The sequence below is a fragment of the Diorhabda carinulata genome, chromosome 7 (genome assembly GCF_026250575.1).
Source record: "Diorhabda carinulata isolate Delta chromosome 7, icDioCari1.1, whole genome shotgun sequence".
NCBI classification, from domain to species: domain Eukaryota; kingdom Metazoa; phylum Arthropoda; class Insecta; order Coleoptera; family Chrysomelidae; genus Diorhabda; species Diorhabda carinulata.
This window is the reverse complement of record NC_079466.1, coordinates 16,008,242-16,033,540: the sequence shown is the minus strand read 5'-3', so window position 1 is coordinate 16,033,540 and position 25,299 is coordinate 16,008,242. Positions and strand designations below refer to the sequence as shown.

Genomic DNA, 25,299 nt, shown 5'->3' with positions numbered 1-25,299 from the left:
GTCAGGAAGGCCTCAGCTGCCAGGGCTATACGGCCTGCCGGGACTATTATTTATTTATATTATCCTACTTTTAACACCAATGTGATGTTCTTTTCTAATTTATTTAAGTCGTTTTTTTTTGAATTTATACTCACTGTTCGTTATTTACTTAATTTATTTTTACACTAACACTACATGCACTAAAGTAATCACTAGACACTTATCTCCAATTTTTAATATACTAATTTATTTTAACACACTGTTCACTTGTTTCTCCCAATGACTTAGTCACTGATGAATAAACGCCTAATTATACACAACGGATTTCTCAATAATGCGGTTCTAGAATGTAAGCAAACAAAAAGGCCTTCCTAGAAATTGATTTTTTAAAAACGTGAATACTGTGAATAAGTAATAAAAACAATATCAAGAAATTGCCGCCGTGTATAAAAAAGAGAGTTGTCCGCCGTATTCACCAAACATAATAGGACAGGATCCTCTTCACGATCTAAGTCAATGAACGAGTTCGTAGCAAAAGACAATCTCTTCTACCATATATTTCTTCTCCATTTGGTTCTTGTTTATCCCATCTCCAGTTTAGTCATCTTTTTTCTCAGATTAAACGCTATTTCCGTATTCCATTTTCTTCTCTTCTTTTTATTAATTTGTTAGTTACATTCATTATGTTTACTTCGCATCTAATTGCATCGTTTTTTAATTTAATGTAGTGTCTCTACCTCCGCGATTTTTTCCACTATCATTACTTCCCACGTTGTTATTTTCTGCTTCAATTTGTTAGCCAGCACCCAGGATTCACAACCATAGATCAGCATTAATTGTAGTACTGACTATGATTCTTGTTTGTGTACGTTTTGGTGACTACCTCTTCGTTAATTTTTTATTTTCCATTAAAAGTATTTTCCAAATATTGCCTTACCTCTAATGTGCTAAAGCATGTGCCGTAATGCTTGTACCACATCCTCTGCCGTTTAAGTTGGAAGGTTATCAAGAAAATAAAGCAATTGAGTTATAAAAAATTCATAAATCGGTCAAAGGTCACGGATTCTGGACAGAATATCGACCCGATCATTCTATACTTGTAAACGCCACATTAAAAATTGATAAGTTTGTGAAATTGGGATTGTTGTCATTCTAATATAGCTTCGTCTGACAAAATTTCTTGTCTAACGATAGAAGGAAACATCTTCAAGTTTTGCCTTTAGGTACACGTATTTTATTCCACCTTATATTTCTATACATTTGCTAGGAACGAGTAGTGTAAAGGCCATGTTTCTACTCTAGGAATCCTTTTTTGATATCTACTATTAGAAATTACTTAATAAACATCTAAATTTAGATGTTTATTATTATTCATTTTTTAGTGCCTTTCTTCATTAACCATTATTTAAGAATATTTGTTAGTGAAATATAAGATAAACTTCTCATTATTTGGATGATAAAACCCTACTGTTGTCAGTACTAAGATTGCAAAAGTGTTAAGGGAAGTTTGTAAATTGTTGAAGTATCTAACAACTTATTTTGGTTAATTTCTAACCCTCTCGTAAATCAATACACACGTCTATGCCAAGCATTAAAGAAAGAGTTTATCAGAAACTACGATCGGGCTTACTCGATCATTGGTATGTAATGCGGTTCACGTTCGGAAACCGAACGATGCGAATGGGTTTTAAAACTAGTAAACCAGTGGGTTAATGTGATCAGCTGAGTTAGTAAGACGTTGATAGTTGCCAATTTTTTTATTTGACTGAAACTTTTTCATTTTCAATTTAATAAAGAGACGTGAAAAAACTTTATGAATTAGCAAACAAAGCAAAAAAGGAACATAAAATTTGAATCCATCTCTTTAAAAGCACTGTCCTTGGCTAGTAATGATATTATCTCAATGATGAATCAACGATCGGTAGCATTTGTGGTAGACTTATTCCAAAATATGCTCTCTCATGGCTTTTTAAGTACCAGGAATGTAAAAACGTTTTCTTTATGGCATATTTTTAATCTGATAGCCAAAACTCGTTTGAAACTAAATCTGGTCTCACAAAACCCCTCAATCGAAGACAATAATTACAGTGAGGTTTTCAGCACATATTCAATCTTATCAATCTTTATTGGTCTAGAAAGATGTACTATTATGAATATTAATTCACAGTATTTTTTATTACCCCCGTAACTCAAATAATATTTTACAAATAATGAATCTCAATAATAATTACCATTGATATTAGTAGGAGCAAATTCTTGTCTTATGATCACTTTTCCCAATATTGATGTTCTAGTATGATACACGCCCCACAAAAAAAATAATAATCTAAATTTAATTTCAGAATTACCTCGTATGCTAGCTTTATTTCCCTCCATTTCAATGGATTATAAAATTTCAAAAAAATTATTCTCTAATTTACACATATGCATTTATTTCATGAATATTAACTAAAACTCTTTTTTCTATAGTTTATTAGATAACATTTTTTATATCTTTTATTTGAGTATTTGATTTCAATTAGTCCCGGAAATATATTTAGTATAACATTAAAAAAAAATAAAAAAAATCTATTCATTTAAGCATTCATTTCAATTATATCGATACATATCGTTCTGTACTATATTATTATGTTAATTAGGCAACCAATAAAGCAGAATAATTAATATCAATATTTTATTGGTATAGAATAATTTGAAATGAAACTATAATCCTTTTAATTATGGTATTAATATACAAATTCTAATTTAATCATTTTTTCATATCTCCAAAATTTTAAATTGAAAATCGATTTGCGCAGTAGAGGCTTTCGGTCCAAATGCAGTACAAAATAAAAATCGAGTAGACTGCTGTCAGTTCCCCATAAAATGGCGTTGCCCAGGGTACTGTGTCGCGCTCGTCTGCTTTTAAATAACGATATTTTCGTGGTTTCAAAATATTTTTCAATAGTGAATACTGTTTTAATAAATAAAGTAAGTACCTGTTTATCAAAATAAGTCATCCACAATTCAATTTATGTTATCCACGCTATTATTTACATATATTTTGTAAGGAATTTGATCGAATCTTACAGGGTAAACACCTGTTTTTTTGTGACCAGTGAAGTCAAAATTTGATTAATTTGCGTAAAGGACTTTTCGAAATGTTCAATAATTTTACATTAAAGTTTGATTATTTTCAAAATTATTACTATTTTGAGGTTATGTTAGTATGTTGCGGTGATGAAAATTTGAATTTCAAATAACTTGTATCCAATGTATAACAATTGTTACAAGTATTTTAGTTTTTACTTTTGTAAGTGTTTTATATTATGAACAATTTCATTCATTTTGATAGTGAATTAATAGTGTGTTTATTATTTAATCTGATAGCTAGTTAGACTGGTTTATTTGTTCTGTTTTACATATTTGTACCGGACAAAAAAGCAAAAAATATCTTTAGAATAAATCTGTGTAGGAGTTTTTTTGATTGCCAAGCTGTAAATATAACTTTTTATTTTGAATAATAGATCAAAATTGAAATAAAATTTGTATACGGGGGCTATTAAGGAACGAGTTACGCTAAAGTTTATTATTTAAAAACACTTTTGATTTCACAAATAACCTTGTCGTTAAATCGGTTATTTTTACAGTAATGAAATTTGAGGGTGGAAATAAAATTTGATATGTTAATAAATTCGAAAAAGCAAAAAGCAATTATTCCATATATATTCAGAACATGTCTACTTCACAATGCAATAAGAATATATAAGAAAACTAGCTTCAAAAACTGGAAACTGGGTTCTATTTTTAAAACGAATTGGGTACTTTTATTGGGATATATTTTATTTAATTATCAAGGAAGTTAAGGTAGATTTCAGTGAAGTCATCGTACGCTTTTGCAAGCAGCCGAAGGGGTGGATAAGGGAGTTTCCTTTCGATTTTTGAGTTTAGGGGCCTTATATAGTTGACCTAGGGGATGAGAAGGAATGAGAAGTTATTTAAATCGATGATACGAATCACATAGCGGGCTTGGAGGTCATTTAGGCGGCTAGGGATGGGGGTTATGTTTCTATTGACATAAACGGTGTTGCTGGGACTGAATCTAAATTTTTATTGGCAGTACCCGAGAATGGACTGCTCGCAGGTCAAGAGTTTTTTAAGAAGATATTTGGGTAAAGTTTGCTCTATATTTGATAATGGGGTGGATGTATGTTTTATACGTATGAAGTAAGTTGAGGGGATGTGTTCGACCGAAATTTTCGTACTCTGCTTAGATCGGCCATCCAACTGAAAGTCTGAGTAAATTCTACTCCCAGATAGACTGCTTCTCTGCGGATTTCAAGCCCCTCTCCGCAAAGTCTCAGGTGGAAGTTTTGGGGTTGATGTTTGCGCACGGAATTCGGATGTGTGAAGACGATGGTTAGGTTAGGAGTTTATTTCGCCATCTAGACTGCCATTTATATTGAGTAATCTTAAAATTATTTTCCTATGCTTAAGGTGAAGGCACCAATAATTGATACAATTAGAAAATTCTATGACATTTAAATGTATTTTTGGAAATCCAGTAATTGACACCTATTGCTGTTGAATTAGTGTGTGATGGTTGTAGTCGGTATAGTGAAGTAAGTGGTTGTTGTTGTCGCTTTAATCGCGTCGAAGTAGCCTCGTGTCTTGTCAAATTTGATTTATATTGTAATTTAGTTAAAAAGTTTGTCAGTCAGTGTAATCTTTAGGTCACTAAAACTGTAAGATTTCCCGTAACATTGTTAGTTGCAGCAATATAGATGTTTTTGTCGTCCTTTTTTGTTAGTACCTTATCACTTTTCGATTGAAGGAAAAACGCGCTTCGATCACAAACTAAAAACAGGTGTTGCGTTATTAGTTACATCTTATAGATCCTTAGACTCCAAATGAGCTCTTATTCCCCAAAACCATTGTCTAATTTTCTCTTTTATATAATCGTACTTCCCCAGCAGGAGACTCTTCCCCAGGAAGTGCTATTCGGCCTCGGTTAAAGTATATAAATAAACTGGTACTCAGATTGGGTGAATAATTAATATTAAATTGGACGCTACCAGCTTTCTAACGAACGACGTTAACAGTAAGAAAAGGCGGAAAAGCTGGGAACACGTTACGAATTTAATTAATAATTTGAACTAAACAACTAAAGTATCCTTGGACACGATTATCCAAATTGATATTTGTTGCTGACAATGGAAAAATAATAAATTCGCATAAACAGCGTGTATTAAAGAGCACAACGAATAAAATCAGTTATAAATTGAAAACAACTCAGATTTATTTATATATTAAAGATAAAACTGGGACTTATCTGTGAAAATCCGGGATAGTTGCAGCCCTCAACAGGATTTCCAGATGTTGGAGTTGAGTTGTTGTTGTTTCTTTTGCTGTATCGGTTGAGTTCTTTGGGTGAGGTTGAAACTCCAATCTGGCAGTTGTAGAACGGCGGGAAAAAATAAAATGAGGAAGGAAACAAGAACACGGGTGAAAATTACGGAAAAAGGAACGATTTGAACAAAAGGAGCTTAGGAATTTCTAGGTAGAGGACGATTTAGAATACATTCCGAGGTTTTATTGAATTTTTTTAATGGAGTGGGAGGTCGATAATTAATTTCTGCAAAAACTTCAAAGTTGGAATAAATGAATAAATCCGAAGTGACTACTGTACCACAAAATGCGAACAAAGGAATATTTAAATGTTTGAGGAAAAACGTAACAAGCCGAATGGTATGTTACATCTGATACCTTTTCTCGTGGCGGTGTTAACTTTTGTGCAACCACACTAACGAGAAATGCCATTAATTATCGCGATAATGGACATAAACCGTGTTGGGCGATAGCTCAAGTGGCGGTAGATAAAAGAGATTAACGCGAGAATTAATGCCACGAAGCGACCACACTACGTATTGTCAGTGTGCGTCGTGAGTGCGGCGGGATCGCACGTGTTTGTCTTTGAAATGCGTACAATGGCTATGGAGTGGGGTAATAAGGAAGTAATTGCGTTTCTCGAGATTATGCAAACAGAACCTTGTTTGTGGGATCCGAAACTCAAAAGTTTCGAGAATCGTGGAACGCAAAGTGATGCTTGGCGACGAATAATGGAATTATCACCTCTTAAAACTACTATTGAAGAAATGAAAAAGAAGAAGGAAACCTTAATGGGTTATTACAGAACCTATTTGAACAGACTTAAAAAGTCTTTGACTCACTGAAATCACTTGGTGAGACATCTTGAACAAATGATGTAAGCTTCTGTAGTTATCTCCTGTAGGCTACATATCCTAAAGTAACTGCTAGTTGAACTTTGGAAGGTGTAGTTACACGAAATTTGGTTTTTTGTTTTTCTACCTAACTCTGCTTAAAATTAATTCGAAATCAGTTGCTGACATTCGAACGAATCCCTCGAACTGATTGCTTGGTTCATCTAGTAGGTCGGAGAATATTTCCTCCATAGTGTTCCTGCAAAATATAAAAAAAGTTGAAATATTTGTATTACTCACGAGCGTAGCCAAGGGAAGGGTTTTGGGAGTTGAAACCTCCTCCCAGAAATAAGCAAAATATTACCTAATATACCGTAAAAATACGAGGAGTGGAGAGAGTTAAATTATTACATTTGAATGTATATAATAGCGCCATCTTTTGACGAGAGGCCGACGCGGTTGCATCCGAACTAATGGACGTTGCGCACAGTAACGCCATCTCTAGTCGAGTAGTCGAACTATTTTGAATTGTATGGAAACTTTCTTGTTCTTTCTCAATTATTCGTCACGCACCTCGTTCGAAACTTTCTGAGCGGTTGCTGGGCCCATGTCGTAATTTTTCCGATGAATATATAGATATCAAATTCCATGTACATATATTTTTGTTGTTTCATTTACTTCAAACCAGCCGTGGTATTACTTCAAAAACACACTTTGATGTAGGTATGAATGATAGATAAATAGACGGGAGGTCGAAAGATATAATGCAGAGATGAGGAACCCTTGGTGCGTCAATCTAATCAGCATTTGACCATATATACGAGGTCTGGCTATTAAATAACGAGACTGCGCACCTATAGGGCGCCTTAGGCGGATGGAATAAAAAACAAGTAGGTAGTGCGTTGAGTATCTAGATATCTTGTCTATGCGCGTCCCAAAACACGTTTCCGTCACTATTATAGTATTTGTGCAGTAGCCTTTTGAAACGAACGTGCTTTTTTCTCGTGCCGAAAAACAGGAACAACGTATCAATCTCAAATTTCTCATTAAATTGGAAAATACTCCGATTGAGTGCTATAAATGATTGCAAGGGGCCTATGGGGACAACTGAAGATGACCAATGCCCAGGTCGCCCTATGACTGTTTCAACGCCGGAAACAATGACCAAAATCAACCAAATTGTGCGTGCAGATCGTCGAATGAGCATCTGAATGATTGCCGAGGCTGTGAACGCCTATAAATAAACGGTAAGAAAAATTTTACACGAGGATTTACACATGACAAAAGTCTGTGCGAAGTTGATGCCAAAAAATCTGATTCCTGACCAAAAGCTCTTGCGTCAACGGGTCTGCTCAGATTTCCTTAAAAGAAAGATCTGGTTTGAAAGGGACCCGATTTGAATCGATGTAAGCGGTAAAACAAAAACGGCAGAGCTCCTAAAGACTCTAACCAAAGATGACTTCCAGCACTGCTTCGATCAATGTAAAAAACGTATGGAAAGGTGTGTGGCGAGGGGAGGGGAGTATATTGAAGGGGAGAATTAGAGTGTAGAATAATTTTTATAATAAAACCCTTTTTCGTGATCAGTCTCGTTATTTAATAGCCAGACCTCGTATTTATGTCCAGTTTGCAGTGAACTGACAACGGTATAAAATAAATCTTTAAGCTAATAAACATAGAAAGACATACAGTGTACGATTCCTGTGCATTTGTATCATCCACCATCTTCTTTTTCTTTCTTTCCGTTAGCCGCTAGTGTGGCCTCAGCATTAGACTTAAATTTGGGTACCTTTTCCGAAATGAACTAAACCATTTTCTACCTGGGCGAGAATTTCTGAAAAAAATCGGACGTTTTTTTGCACTAAGAGCTGTACACTATCTAACAACTGATCTTTGTAAACAGGGCGATGAACCTTAGCTAAAGATATTATCCATTGTTCTACCAAATATTGTTATTCAGGGGTAGCAGCAGCTACAGGTATGCCTCTTGCTACAGAGAGAAGGGTGGGTGAAAAGGGACCAGCACAGCACACCTTTAAATTTCTGTTATTTAGGTAAAAGAATTCGAGCTTAGTTGCAGGGCCTCATATTTGCATACTCAACTCCATCCAGCGCCTGGACTATAAGAAATCGTCTACAATTTAAATCATTATGACAAACGCCATCTTATCTGATTCATCTGATATCTTCGTCTAATAAAATTAATGTTTAATACCATAATAACCGTTGTTATATTTCTACTAGCATAAATATCTATTGAACGAGATGGCACTTTATAAAAGCTGCTATTCAAAATTATTGGTCGTAATGGAAATCATTTACTACTGTCACCTGTGTTGTAGAGAGCACGGGAAGTAAATTATATTCTGAAAATATGATTTTATGAAATTTTAGTGTGCTTCTGAACGGTTTATTTGCATCTAATAAAAATTTCATATTTTTGAATTGAAAAGAATTGCTCGTTCACAATAATTCTTTTTTTTCGACTATACAAAGGCATAATATATTTTGAAAATTGGTGTCAACTTAGCTCCCACCTGTTTGATTTTTTCGTATTTTATGGAAGCATAATTTTGCACAATTATTGTAGGGTTCTAATTTAGTTCTTGTTGTCTAGGGTATCATTTGAAATGAAACAATCGGTAGGTTAGATGAAAATTTATATCAGGTAACGATATAAAATTCAAAGTAAAAGAATTAACAATGGAAATATAAACGTAAATAGATAAAATAATGGTTCATCGACAAGTCTAAGTCTGAGATTTAAGCGATCCGTCGCCTTTCCATCTTTTAAGTCTTTAAACAAAATAATGCAGCTTTTCTGGAAACCGTAAGTTTTTCGGATTCACAGAGTACGTTAAAACATCATTGAATACGTCTTCTAAGCCAGTGATCCGCAAACTTTTTGTGTTCAAGGTATACCTAGGAAAAGGTAAACTTTTCAAGGTACACCACAAACAAAAAAACATTAATATTAATCAAAATTTATTTATTAAGCCACGAAAAATATCTATTACTAATCAACAAACGTGAAGTTGAAATTGTAAATTAATATGGAACAGGAGTCTGTTTAATCGACGGTCTAAATTTGGAGTAATAGTTGAAAAAGCTGCTCTCATCTCTTCGTCGATAGTTATGAGGCGATCTCGTTATTCACATAAATAGGTCGTTGCAATTGGCAAAAGCATTGCATGCTTAGAAGCCAGAGGATATTCATTTTTTACACATAGCCAAAAATGTTCTAAATCTGTTTCTGAAAACCTTAATTTTCATGTGTAAACCGTTTTCATTTCCATCAGTTTTTCCTTCTCATTTATTGGTAAGTGTCCAAAAAGGATGCCCTCGGAGAATGGATTCCGAACCCAGCCCAAGATATTATCCATTGTTCTACCAAATATTCTTCTTCAGGGTTGAGAACTGTAGATGATTCCATACGACATTCTACGGACAGCTTCCCACTTGACTTGTAATATAAGGTAATTCTTGGTACAGAGTATAACCTGGTGGCCGTAGCTACAGGTTTGCCTCTTACAGATCAATCTTAGAGATGAATCTGCAAGAAGTTTCAAGTGTTTGACAATCAAAGCCTGAACTCTTTTTTCCGGATCACTTGCCATGACATTCGGGAACATTTCATTATTACCTTTGGTACCGAGACTGATCCATAGTACCAGTTTAGCGCGAAAGCTTTCAATTTTATCCAACTATGTTGAAATATTGGAATTACTGCCTTGCATTTTTTATTGAGTTCATTTAAGTGATCAAATATATCCGCCAGATATGCAAGTTTTGCAAGCCATCCTTCTTTTTAAAACCCGTATTCTGAACCCTGGGACTGCAAAAACGATTCAGTCTCATTTTTTAACTCATAAGATATGTCAAAATGCATATCTCAACGGTCGGTATTACGTATTTTCAAAAACGAAAAGTACCTCAGTTACATCAAAAACATCAAGAACATTGAGTAGAGATAATCTTCACTGAATTAGTGTAAGTCATATTCAAGCTATTAAAAAGTCAATATCGGAGCGAGGACGATTATTGTTACGAACAAGTTCGCGAAATGGGTCCTTAGAACGGCCCTGTCCGGCTACAATGGAATTTTAAAATTCGGCGAACTCTATAAATGGTGGACGCGCCTTTGATGTTTCATTTTAGAACTTTTTATTATAGCAGGCGGTTTATTGTCAGTACTTTTTTTAAATAATTTCTAGGAAAGTCTATTTATTTATTTGTAGTCGTTATTTTTTGTTCTAGAAGTTTGTAGAATTTTATTTACGATGTATAAGGAGTTGTGGAAACGCAGTTAGTTTAGTTTTAAATAAATAGTCGTGGTGAATAGAACGTATTGGTGAAGTGATATTTATAAGTGAATTATTATAAATAGTGTATAGTGTGTAATAAATTAAGAACGTGAGAGTCAGTGTTTATTAATTCTCCCCACGAATAGAAAGAGTTTAAATAAATACAAAAAACGTTACATTATTGATGACATAACTTTTGGTCCTGATTTTTTTAAAGAAAATCTCAAAGGGGAAGAATTTTTCAGAACAAAAATTAAATCAGTCCTTGCCAACCAACATGTTTCCAGACTTCAGCAATCCCAACATTCCTGACAGTATTTGGTTACAACAAGATGGTAAACTCCCGCAAAAAGTAACGTGCTGTTCGCTTGTTTTTAAATTAGATTTTTCCTGTGAGGTGAATTGGTAGAGTGGCCCCAATATCTCTAGATCTAGATTTTTTTCTTTGAGGTTATTATCAAAAATAAAATGTATGTATGATGTAGATCAGCTATCTCAACCGCTGGTCCGGCGGACCATTAGTGGTCCGCGTAGAAATTTTACTGGTCCACGGACATTTCCCCTATCCACGAAAAAAATTTACTTAATTTAGTTCTACGTAATTTATGATTGGTACGGCACTGAAGACAAATTCCCGAAATTCTTACAAGTGTAATTCCTATCGTTGGAAGTAACGAACGGGATATTCCCCATCTGAAAAAGCCACGTGTTAAAGAAATGTGTGGATAACAAACCCTTTCATGACATATGACAGTAGTAAGTTAACTTCAAATGACAGAGAATATGAGTCCCTTCTTGATATTATGTTAAAAGCTAGTTTTTCAACAATGTCCATAGATAAATTTTGGATCAAATTTTATTTATATTATTTATTATTATTATTATTATATCTATGTATAATTATATATCTTTACATTTAAATATTACTGTAGGCAAATGATAATAAAAATGTTACAACCAACTTACGTAGTAGTTCTAGTATAATTAGTAAAAATTTGTTGTTAAGAAAATATCACTGGTCCGCAATTTTTTGGTTGAAAAACGCTGATGTAGATAAACAGTAAAATTTACAGTAGTTGCAAGACCAACTTGTAGTTGAAGTTAATAAAATTACTTCAGAAATTACTCGTATTGTGTTCTCGAGTTGCTAATTGTCAAGAGACTGGTGAATTTAATCTCCTTCAAGAGCAATATAATCATTCCACTGCTTCTCGATGCCGTGCTTGTAGAAGGATTGGTCTGTTGCCTCGAAATAAGCTCCAGTTTCAGCAATTGCTTCTTCATTTGAGTTGACTTTCATACCGGAGAGAATTTTTTGAGATCAGGGAATAGATAGTATTCACTGGGGATCAGATCAGAACTATACGGTGGATGAGGAAGCAATTCGAGGTGTAATTCGTTGGATTTAACCATCGTTGCCATCGACTTGTGAATCGATGTATTGTCTTAGTGAAACAGTGGTTTTTTCTTCGACATATGAGGCCGTTTTCCTTTGATTTTTGCATTCAAACGATCCATCAACTCTCTGTAGTATTCGCTATTGATTGTTTCTTCATTTGGAGATAGTCGATGAACATTATTCCATGCGCATACCAAAGTACTGACGCCATAACCTTTCCAGCTCACCTTTGGACGCTTCAGACGGGGTATACCGTATATATGCAGTCCACTCAGATAATGATCGTTTTGATCCGGGAGTAAAGTGATGGATCCATGTTTCATCTATTGTCACATATCGATGCAAAATATTTGATTTATTACGTGTAAATATGGCCCAAATCACTATAGCAGAGTCCGTATAACACTTTTGAAGCCATTGCTGAACTTGTACAGTATTGGCTGATACTTTTGGTGGATTTGACAATGGCAGCGCCATCTGTGTGTCAGTCAAACGACTTATTGAGTCAGTTAAGTAAGATGCTGATTACTTACGTTTAAAAACTTTTTATAGTCGTATTAGGAGACCCATATCAAATAATCAAATCAAAACTAGTGACGTGGTCATTTACGCTTTAAAAATTCTGCATTCAAAATTTAAAAACATCTATTTTTATCTAAAATGAAGTGTTAGCAAAATAATGAATTTATTCCATAATTTAGCCGCCCTCTCTATAGGTAATAAATTTCAAGAGAAAAACTGATAACAACTTTTATCATGAAAATATGTTTAATGATATGTACGCAGAATTACGTGAAAAAATGTTATATACTAAATTTGGTTCATTTTGCTATTTTTTGACACTTCTCAGTGTACTGATTAATGAAACATGAAAAAAAGTGAAATCCAATAAATTAAAGTAATTTGAAATTGATTTATTTTGACTAGTTTCATCGTGTTTTATTCTTTTGTACATGGTGGTTTTTTTTGTTTCTTATGCGTGTGAAAAAAAGGCCTTTAAAAAAACATCACAAGCGGTTTAAAGATACTGGTCCACTGATTCGAAGACCTATCTCAAGATAAGAAAGCTCTCCGCTTTCTCAATTCTAGTATTTTGACTAATCGACCTGCCGTGACAGTACAATTGTATTGGTTTGAGAAACCGAAGGTTCTCGGCAGTTTTCTTTCGAAATCATCCACAAAAACTGAGAAATGTAAGAGACCTACTCAAGCTTTAAGCCCGCCGCAAATTGAACCTAGCTCACGCACAGCACTCGCGTAGCACACACGTGGATTATTTTGTAGAACGTTGTTTCAAATGGAGTGGCGCATATTGAACCCATCCCACGGCCAGCTCCGACCCAACCTGGTTCGCGTGGTACCGAGTTGTACTTGCAACATAGTTTCGTGGGTCGTGGGTATCTACTTTTAAATAAACCATCCATTAACAAACTTTTCTTTTGACTTAAAAATGGAAAAATTGATCGAAATTGTGAGATCCTTTCCTGTACTCTATAATTCTACTTATGAAGATAATATGAGAGCAAAACTGAAGGATGATTTGTGGGAGAACATAGCAAAAGAATTAAATTTCTCACTATTTTTCACAAATACTCATTTGTTTTACTTCTTTTTCTTTTTTTAGTTGGTAGTTGCAACATAATAAATCCTATGTCATCCTCAGATTCAGACTCCAGATCGAGAAGAACCTGCTGGCTCACTGTAATCTTGTATACTAATGGGGATTTGTGTACAAATCGTAGGCGTGGGGTGTCTTCAACATACGTTACTATTAAAAAACGTGGACATGGGCTGGGTGTGGCCCTCGCGTGTGCTGTGCGTGGGTTGGGTTCAATTTGCGGCGGTGGAGGACCAGTAATGGCATGAGGAGGCATATATTTAGCAGCTCGCACGGAGTAAATGCTTATCCGAAATGGGACGTTGAATGCAGATAATAGATTCTAAAAGATTGCGGTGCATCATCCTTGGTTATATTTGAAAAAAAAAATCTTTATTAATGATAATACATCACCCTCCGACAGTTTTCTTTGTATGTGTATTAATAATCTGACATATTGGTAGAAATTCTGATGGCGGAAATAACAATAATTAATAAGTCCTCTTGTTAATCTAAAATTGAATCTACGCCCTGTATAATTTTACTTCTCAACTGAAAAGTTTAAATAAATTCTATTTGTTCAATACCGAAGTGTGATTAGGAAATTGTGACGAATTATTTTGCTCGATTTGTAATCAAATTCTGTTATCAATTCATGAAAATAATTTACTAATTGGAGCTAATGAACGTGATAAATAAAAATTTTGAATTTGTAATAGTCCAGTCGTTTAATCGATTGACCTCAGAATACGAGATAATTGAATCAAAATGCATCCCTACATACATCTTTTGGGATATTGGGGAAGAGAAATAAGTCGCAGAGCGATAGATCCGGCGAATAGGGTGACTATTGTAAAACTTACCTTTCTGGTAGCAGGATGCGTTGTCGTGATGCCGCATCCAATTGATGGCGATGTCTAGGCGCACTTTGATAACAAATATGCAAATGAAAAACCCAAAATATGTAAAAAAATGTCATACATTTATTGGTTCCTTTTGAAATAAACAAATTTTAATATAGAGAAACTACAGCGTATTTGGAATACTAGTTTGTTTTTTGAGGCTAAATTTAAGAAGAAATGGGATAGTTCAATAAAAACCACATAAAATTATTGACAAATAATCGAACATTAATAATTGAAATTATCAAATGTAACCAAAACCAAAAACCTTATCAAAATGTCTACCAAACAAAAAATTTGCAAAAACGTCATTTGACATGGAGTGCAGTTAATTTGGAATGAAGTGGTAGTGATAGGATTGTCACAAAATTTTATTTCGCTAGATCTATCAACTCTATGTTCTTGGTGTAATGGCCATCGAGAATCAAGAGCACTCGGGATGCTTCTGCCGGTTTCACGTACCTAATCTTTGAAGTGCTGAAACCATTCCGTAAATAAGTGAGTGAAATGAATTTTTCCTATGGAACCAATTGGAGCTCCTCCTATTAAAGCATTCAACATATTTTTACGCGGGAACATTATCAAGGGAGGGACAAATATTCCTGCAGGGCTCACACCTACAAATTGCTCCGATTTATTTCTTTCCTTTTCGAGCTATAATTTTTGGTATTTTCCTTTGAACTATGGAAAGAGAGAGAGAGAGAGAGAGAGAGAGAGATACTTATCAACCTTGTTTCTTTCAAGATTGTCGTAAAAGTCGTCCATCCTTTCCCGCATTCTGCAATAATTTGGGGAATATTTACTGGAAAGTGACTTCTACTCTATTCTAATAATAATATTTAATTCCGGTAATGCTGCATGCTAGTTTAATTTTTCCTATGGACGTAAACTAATTATTACCTATTACTATTACTTATAATTTTGTTATTTATTGTGGTTTTCTTTTGTATATTGAAATTTTATTTCAATTATATCTTTATTTAGTTATTTTTATGTTTGTTTTCCAGTTTTTACAAGATTTCTTGACAATAAATTATTTCTTTCCCCCCCTCTCTCTCTCAGGTTAGTAACATTGTATTTAGCATATATGTAATACTCCTATGTGGATAGTTTTTATGGAAAAAAAAACTTCTCTACGTTACGGTGCCAACAATATTCATTTTCTCTCTCGTTCGAGACACTTTATCTATACTGCGCATGCTTCATACTCGCACAAGATGCGCAGAATTAACTCAAACGCTCGGAGGAGAGAGACAACGATACACTATTTGTTTCACTTAGTCGGAGCAGCTTCCACTTATAGAAACTGTCCATATAGGAGAATTACATATATGGTATTTAGGTCCTAAATTTTCAAATATTGTTCCGAGTGGTAGATCTGACGATGATCTTTCTGCGTTAAAAAATGGACACTCTGCGATTATGTGTTTTCACAGTCCAATTCAATTGCAGTCATAGGTCAGTCGCGTTTGGCCTAGACGGAGACGGGTTAGAAAATCTTCAACTCTACGATTTTTCGGTAGCACTTACTATGGTTTCACGAAATGTTTCGCTTCACGAAGCTGCTTTAAAATTAGTTTCTTGAGAAATGCGATGAAAGTACTTTATTCACAATAGCAGATTTATAAAATTGTTTTGGTGCCGAAGCTCTAGATCTTCAAAAATTTGTTCAATTATGCATACTATGCTATTTACTAAGAATAAACGCAACTATTAAGAAAAAATGCATATGATACGCAAAATATACGCTTTGTATATTTCGACTTCCTTAGTGATAACCTTTTTTTCAAGCATATCAAGTATTTCGTGATAAAATACTTCATATGACCACTTTTAACAGCAGAGAACCACTGACTAATCTTTCCATCTTTTTAATATATTTGCTTTAAGTGTTTTTCCATGTAAAACATAAGTTTAATTAATTCTTGATATTCTTCTTTCACCATATTTAACCAACATCTGAAAATTCAATTATCTTTCATCCGCTCTCGTAATTACTTCGAATTATTATAGAAGTTGTCTTGCTACTTTTACGACCTAGTGGAAACCCGGCTTTAGACTTATAAGCAGGGATATACGCGATCAAAGAGAGTTGAGAAGAATGATAATTACATCACATGTAAAGTAGAGTGAAACTGGGTTGAATTTTAATAGTTTTGAAATTTTCTTACACTACGAGGATGTATTGATATCTAGTTAGCCTAGACCAGTTCCGTGCATAAACAAAATATTGCCTTACCATAGCAACGAACAATAACTTATTAGAAGTATCAGTGTAAAGATATGATTAACACCTTTGGTGATCAATGTCCTTCGTATGCGACCGTGAAAAATTGGACTGCAAGCTTCAAAAGAGGTAAATTTTCCATTGAAGTTTCTGTGTCAGTTCACAAAAATATCGATGCAGTTCATGACATGATTTTATCAGACCGTCGAATTGGGCTAAAACGGATATCAGAAGCACTGAATTTTACATACGAACGCGTTAATCATATAATTCAATTTTTTGCATCGTAACATGAAATTTGTGTGCAGGGACGTTGTCCTACAAAAATAAAACTCCTTTGGATAGCCTTCCGCGTCTTTTCTCTTAAATTTTTCCATGTAGAGTAGTCAGTAATGTCGAATAGTAAACTCCAGTTATTGTTCTACCCTTATCCAAAAAATCAATCATGATTACACCATGGCAATCCCAAAAAACTGAAGCAAGAACTTTTCCAGCAGATTTTTGGACACGAAACTTTTTAGGTCTTGGAGAACCAAAGTGTCGCCATTCCATCGATTGTTGCTTGGTTTCTGGATCGTAGAAATGTACCCAAATCTTATACATAGTAAAAATTCGGTTTAAGAAGTCTACATCTACGTCTACTTGCACGCTTTTGTCAACATTCCAACATTTGGGGATCCATTTTGCAGCAATTTTTCTCATGACCAAATTGACGTGAACTATATGATGAACGCGTTCGTATGTAAAATTCAGTGCTTCAGATATCCGTTTTAGCCCAATTCGACGGTCTGATAAAATCATGTCATGAACTGCATCGATATTTTCGGGGACTGACACAGAAACTGGCCTTCCCGATCGGTCATCATCTTCAATGGAAAATTGACCTCTTTTGAAGCTTGCAGTTCAATTTTTCACGATCGCATACGAAGGACATTGATCACCAAGGGTATTAAGCATATCTTCGTGAATCTGCTTACCTCTTAACCCTCAGGTACTTGATGATGGCTCGATACTCTAGTACTCTAGTACTCGATACTAGTAATCTCGCAAAACCTTATACTTTTAATGCAGATACAAAATTTTCTGAATCTTTTCTACTTTTAAAAAGTATATGACAGATGTAAAATTACTTGAACAAACGTTATCGTCAAGTACAACAGACGGGGCACCAGCGATGACTGGTAGGAAAACTGATTTATTGCCTTATGTAGACATCATTCCTTATTCCCGAAATTTATTTCTTATCATTGCCTCATACATCAGGAAATCTTATGCGCAAAAATAATCGGTTTTCAACACGTATTTACGGTAGAGCTATGCAACACAGATTGTTTAAATTACTTTTAGAAGATGAAGACGTTCAGTTCCCAGAATTTCTTTTACATACTGAAGTGCTCAGGTCGCTGAGCAGAAGTAAAATACTTGAGCGGTTTATCATGCTTTTGCCACACATAAAGGAATTTATTGCATCAAGAGGTTAATTTTACGTACAATTAGAAAATAAGGATTGGCTAATCGACCTCGGATTTTTGTCAGATATAACAGCAAAGTTGAATGAATTAAATTTAAAAATACAAGGAAAAAATCAACATATCGCTGACATGATTAGTGCAGTAAATGCCTTCAAATGTAAGTTAGCGTTGTTGAAATCCCATCTATTGAAAAAATCATTATCACATTTCCCAAATATAAATTATACTGTTGAGAGTTTGAATTTGAATATTGAAAATTTTACTTCTACATCATATTTAGAAATTATAGATATAGCTAATAGAAGAGTTTTCTTCTAGATTTTGCAGCATTAGAACCCGTTCGAAGATTTTTCATAAATCAATTCAATGTTACTGAAAGTGATGTCTTTGAAATAGTAGTTTATTTCGAGCTTCATAATATTGAAGACCTAGAATTAGATATAATAAACTTGCGAAGTGTGGAAATGTGCGCTAAAAATTTATTCTATTGTGCAACAACATACAATTACGAGTCTTTGTTCTCAAATATGAAATATTTGAAATCAAAATAGCGAACAAATCTTAATGACTCACATTTAGATAATTGTTTAAGGACCGGGAACTCTAAATATATCCCCAATTATAAAAAATTGGATGAAAATATGGACACCCAAGTTTCACACTGAATTATATGACACCAACAAAATAACGTTATAAAAAATCTGTTTTTTAATGTCTATTTATATCTGTTGATTATCTGTAAACTAAGCGCCCTCGGTGATTTTCAAATTTAGTATTGTGCCCTTAAGGAAAAACAGGTTGCCGACCACTGGTCTAGAGAATGTCTAAAAGCTGTAACCGTGGTTCTGAAATGGTTAACTTGAGATCAAATTTTCTTTGAATCGTGAGAGTAACGATAGAATGGAATTGTGAAGGTCGATAATAGAATCTTGTGTGCTTTTTTTTAATTGACAAATTCTCGGAACATGATTGCCGCACCTAGTAGGTATTTGGAACCGATATTATAACCCAAATATTAGTTAGAAAACCATTGAAATCCTGTTATTAGTTTTGTTATCGCGATTTTTCAACACACCACCGGAAAACATTTTATCAGTTTTATAATGTAGATTTCGTTCATGTTAACCTTAAGCTTTGAAATATTGAATAAATACTGAGTAAATTTTAATAACAGGTCTTGAATGAAATGCAACGATCTTCTAATATCAAATTCTGAAATTTGTAAGATACAGAAATAAATACGTTAAACACTACTTCAATAGGAACCAATCCACAGAGACTTTTCTCTTATATGCCAACAAAGCTTTCGACAGTGTCTGGAACGAAGTTCTGATAAGTCGTATATTCTAGAATCCAGTTTCTGTAACTCTTTTTGTCTAAAGAGACTACACGAACTGAGAGGCAGAGCAGAGTTGGACGTGGCCAATGTGGCCCTCGTGAATGTCTACACAGAAACTGCGGTACACTCGCACGGTGGCTTACAGGTGTTTAGAGAAAATGGAATCTCGTGAAGAAAAATTGATTGAACTAGTGTGAAACCACCCAGTGTTATATAATACAAGTGACCTGAACTATATGAAAATTAAATTGAAACAACATCCACGTAAAGCAGCAGTGAACTGGTAACAAAAACTGTGTCGCAATATGTGGAGGCAACTGCGCCACACAGTTTTCTCGAGATGCCTTCACTTGCGCTGTGCTGCCCTGCACGTATTTACTGCGTCTCAACTTTCTCCCGACCTAACGAAGCTGCTGCACTACTACCTGATGAGCAGATGATTCCGTATCAAGTACAACAGGACCAGTTTTCTCTCTCACTACTTCTCGGCGTACATCCACAAGACACACAACACATTGCATTGCACAGCATTGCCGTTGCCAACTGGAGCACCCAACTGGCTATGGTAACGCGAAGACTTCAGACAGACCGAGGTACGAAGATAATGTGTCAATTTATCTAGTGGACAAGACGAGGAAGAATGGTGGGACTCATCGGAAGACGATTCAATCTGGAAGTGAAGATTTCGTTCCACTTCATCAGGGCCAACTGGAGCACACAACTGGCGGTAATAGAGAGAAGAAAGGATCATCTATTAAAGGATCTGCCAATCCACGGCTCGGCAGTGTCTCAAGTAGAGATATTTTTAGCAAGAGGATCCAATTCACAAGCCGCACAATAGCCTGGCGGGTCTCTACAAAAATTACATTGCCGTTCCCAGCTGGAGCACCCAAATGGTTATGGTAACGCGAAGACCTCAGATAGCCGTAGGAAGATACAAAAAGATAATGTTGAGATCATGGGACCTGACTTGTCATGGATCAAGAATGAAGTTCAAGTAGTAAGTCGATTTATCTAGTGAAGAAGACGAGGAAGACTGGTGGGACTCATCGGAAGACGATTCAAGCTGGAACTGAATATTTCGCTCCACCTCTTCAGGACCATCCTTATTTCCACCTTGGGGATACACTGCCAAGAGCTCAGAAAGAAGCTCCAAGCCCAGAAAAACATCAGTCTGAGACAAGAAGTGAATGCCACTTGGTATATCAGAATTCAGCAGATTTATTCAGAGCTGGATCAAAAGAAGACGAAAAGAGAGGGAAGAAGAGATCATCTAGTAAAGGACCTGCCAATCTACAGCTCGGCAGTGTCTTAAGTAGAGACATTTTTAGCAAGTGGATCCAATTCACAAGCCGCACAACAACCTGGCGGGTCTCTACAAAAACTACATTGCCGTTCCCAGCTGGAGCACCCAACTGGGTATGGTTATGCGAAGATTTCATATAGCTGTAGGAAGGTACAAAAAGAAAATGTGGAAATCATGAGACCTGACTCGTCATGCACCAGGAAGTGAAGTTCAAGGACTGAGTCGATTTATCTACTAAACAAGTCGAGGAAGAATGGTAGGACTCATCGGAAGACGATTCAGCTAGAACTGACGATTTGGCTCCACTTCATCTGGGCCATCTTTATTTCCACCGTGGGAATAAACTGCCAAGAGCTTAGGAAGAAGCTCCAAGCTCAGCAGAACATCAATCAGAGACAAGAAGTGAATGTCACTTGGTATAAGGAACCATCAATTAACGTACCTGCCAATGTATGGCTCGGTAGTGTCTCAATTAGAGACGCCTTTAGCAAGTGGGTCCAATTCATTTTCAATCGGAAAACTACTTTGCCTCTTCTAGAGGCTATGGAGAACACATCCTCAACGAGAACGCCACAAATAGGAGTAAGAAGTATTAAAGTGCATAGCAGTATTCTGAAAAATAGAAAAGGATAGCCATTTCAGTTATCTCCATGGCTAATATTCATGAATTGCACTTCGATAATATCGAAAACTTTTCACACTTTCCTTGTATAATAGGCATCGAATAAAGTGAGTCTGGAAATGAGAGACCAGAAATCTCGTTATCTATATGGGACACAAAATCACGGGGAAAAAGACGGAAGTAAAACTAGCATTAACTTGGGCCTTCTTAAAACTGCCATATACAGTCTGTTCATGAAGTAATCTGCTAGGAAATGTTAAATTTAAGTTTTTTTATGTGATTCTGGCTACGTGCAAAACTAGATTAGTAGTATATACAGTTATCTGTTAACCTATTACACTGGCCGACAAGATTTTCGTAACACAGGCGAGACCATTATTTTTAAAATTGAAATACCTGACCAATAATAGAAAAAATATTTATAAGCCCTAACACGTACCACTTTTCAATAGCTTAATTATCCCTGTTTATATTAGCAGGTAGGAAAGGGGCGATTAGTATATGTAAATAAAGAATAATAAACATGAAAATAACATTAATAATTAGTATTCTGTTGAGTTTCATAGTAAATGGTTCTCTGTTCATAGTGTAAAAAGTGATTATAAAAACGAAAATGTCGAATGAAACACGCCGCAGTTACAAAACTTCTCCTAACAAATTTTGCTATATTTGTGAAATTTATGGTGAAATCGCAAGCTAGGCCAATTGCCGAAAATGTGAAAACAGCCTATTCCAAATATTTTGGTACTTTAATTGGAGACCAAGACAAGCAGTGGGCCCCCCACGCGTGCTGCTGTGTTAGTTGTAGCGTGTCATTGGTTCAGTGGATGAATGGGAAGCAAAAAAGCATGGCATTTGCAATTCCAATGGTATGGCAGTAGATCAACACTATGTAAAAAAAATTGGCAAGCAAGAAGTGAGTTTCAACCGGGATTTCAAAATGTTAAGTTTATATCCCTTGTAGATCCCAAAAAATTCCTTCTGCCCCCCTCTTCACTTTAAACTTCGATTGATGAAAAACTTCACCCTGTAAAGATGGTGATGCCAAATTAAAGGAAAGTATTTTTATTGGGCCACAAATAAGAAAATTGCTGGAAGATGATGAAGTTTTTGTTTTAATAAATGCGAGGCATGTTTATTAATTATATATTATATTATGGTACTAAAAAATAATATCTCAATGACAAATTAATTGCGAATATTCACAATTATGGAGGGTAGGGGGAAAGGAGGACCATCTCATATGGGGGCTTAGCTTAAAAACTGTCCGCTTGTAAACGGTAAATTATAATTCAAAATTTGACCAGAATGGCGCTCCCATCGGACGAGAAATCATATGAACTTAGTTATTTTAGATAGAGTGAAGTATGCAGTGTTAGAAAATTCTATATTTCAAATGATTAGAGTCGTTAATTAAGTATTGGTATAAAAAATCTAAACTATTCACATAGTACAAAATAATTTTGTAAATATAACCTAGAAAAACAGCTGTGAGATAACGCTGAATCTTAATTAATTAAGAATTTGATGGACACTCTCTGTAGCACAGAGATGGTTCTCCTAACCCTCCATAATTCACAATAATTGATTACAAATATGCAAAAGTAATTAAAACTTTCAATTTGGTGAGTTTTATTACAATATGAATATAATTCCTATATTGGAACAATTTTTCAAGTATTTAAATAGAATTAACATCATCTTTATATCGTCGACATAAACTCACTATTAAATAAGGGAAGTGCATAAACGAGAAAACTAAGTGATGAAAATGTAAAATTTATAAGTGCCTCTCTTGCCAATGGCTCTCTAAGCGATAATATAAAATCTACAATGTTGTTTTCTTTTAGTTCGAAGAAATATTATTCAACTATAGATTGTCACGGAAGATTCTACAGAAATAATATAAAAACAAAAAATAAACGTGATGTTAAGTGATAAGATCAATACTTAGTGAATTTGGATTACTAGAATCGATCTTCTATTCAAAGATAAAGTCTTCGTACTCCGAAGGACTTGGAAACATCAAGAAGAGTCTGCTGACATAAATAAAGCCCTTGTTAAGAATGTTATCATTGATGGACTGTTCTTGATACAAAAAACTCAACGGATTGCTTCTCTAACCAGACGTTACTAGTTGAAAAATTTTGGAATCCCATTTTCGTATCAAATGATAGACATTTGAAAGAAACGTTAAGACATCTTTCAAAAAACTAGCCGGACAAAGTGAATCTGGGAGTAAATAATTAATGGACAGAAGTATTTGAAGGATACTATCCAGAAATAATCTATTTGTTCAAAAAAATAGGTGGAGATTGTGAATCACAAGATTTGGGAATATATAACCAATGGAAAAGAGATTTATCAAATATTTTGAAAGAATAAGAGGCAGAAAATGTCTAGATTGTTAAAAAAAGTACATGGAAAAAGTGGATCAGTGAATCTGCTAGTATGTAACCAATGGACAGAAAATTTACTGAGTCTTTTGGAAGGATATGAGGCATAAAATGTCTAGATTATTAAAAAAAGGAGCTGGAGAAGGTGAATCAGTGCATCTGGGAGTAAGTAACCAGTGGACAAGATATTTACCAAGTCTCTCAGTAGAAAAAATTTATATTGTCAAAAAAGTAGCCAAAGAAAGTGAATCAGTGCATCTAGGAGAGTGTAGCCAGTGGACAGAAGATTTACGGAGACTTTTGGAAGGATATGAGGCAGGAAATATCAGTAGGGCTCAAAAAATATATACGATTTAAAAAACATGAAATTATTTTTGTATTAAATATTAAATATTTTATTTATCAATATGATTCTATAAATGTAACATAAAAACCTTACGTGTTACAATTATTTTTTTCATATTTTCGCATTTTATCATAATATGCTATTCATTCTTGTGTTACTACAAAAAAATTTTTTTGTCGACCAGTCTTTTTATACATAATCTAGTGAAGGCAGGTCAAGAATAATCTACATGGCGACGGTCAGACAGGAGCTCTTGTTATAGATTCATAGATCCAATTATAGTCATTAAGTTTTTTGCTATATCTGAAGTATAAAAAGACGTATTGCCCCTTTTTTGATTCTATATGTTTTTACTTTCTGTACATGTAAATATATAACACCGTTCATTTATTATACTTTAGTTCAATTTATGAATCTTTTGTCTGGCAATGACCACCGTATCCAAGTAGATACTTCTTGAATTAATTTGCATAAATGAAAGCCATCTAATCTTCTGATGACCTCGTGTCTGAACTCGTCTGTCGCAAAAGCCACCACAAAGATATAAATTCACTGATTTACATGAGTTTGAGAAACTGTGAGTACGGATGGAAAAAAGGAAAGGTATGAATATATTTGGAAAGTTGTAGCTTCAGTTCTCTGGAAGTGTGAATGTTAAATTCGGAAAATTATATGAAAAACTCTTACGCTACCGTTTTATCGGAAGAATTTATGATATTGAAATGTCAGATAATCGAATTTACAAGTACGTAGTGCGGTCCATGAATTCTAGCTTACCATAGAAAGTATGGTCATAGATAAAAAAATTGTGATTATTTTTCAATAAATTCTCCCTTTATTTTCATTTCTCAGAACGTCTGACTAAAGCTTTTAAACATCACTATTAAAATATAATGCGTATTTGAGGGTAGAACAATAACTGGAGATTACTATTCGACATTATTGACCAGTCTACGGGAAAAAAATTAAAGTGAAAAGACGCGGAAAGCTATCCAAAGGTGTTTTATTTTTGCAGGACAACGCCCCTGCACACAAATCTCATGTTGACATGCAAAAAATTCGTGAATTAGGGTTTGAATTACTAGAACACCCAACTTATTCACCAGATTTCGCTCCGTCCGACTATAACCTCTTTCCTTAACTGAAAAAACCTTTAAAAGGACGTAAATTTTCTTCCAACGAGGAGGTAATAAAAGCTGTGGAGGTCTGG

At 34.7% G+C, this 25,299-nt stretch overlaps 1 protein-coding gene across 2 annotated transcripts in view; it reads left to right on the top strand.

Annotated features, from left to right (window-relative positions):
* Positions 1-2,804: 2,804 nt before the first annotated feature.
* Positions 2,805-25,299, top strand: part of LOC130896715 (calcium uniporter protein, mitochondrial) — a 183,023-nt gene continuing 160,528 nt past the window's right edge. The window contains exon 1 of one of the 2 annotated variants that reach the window (XM_057804989.1): positions 2,805-2,949. In XM_057804989.1, the coding sequence (XP_057660972.1) occupies positions 2,845-2,949 (105 nt within the window). In that variant the 5' untranslated portion in view covers positions 2,805-2,844. The remainder of the gene's footprint in view (positions 2,950-25,299) is intronic. The other variant, XM_057804988.1, reaches the window with a different exon arrangement.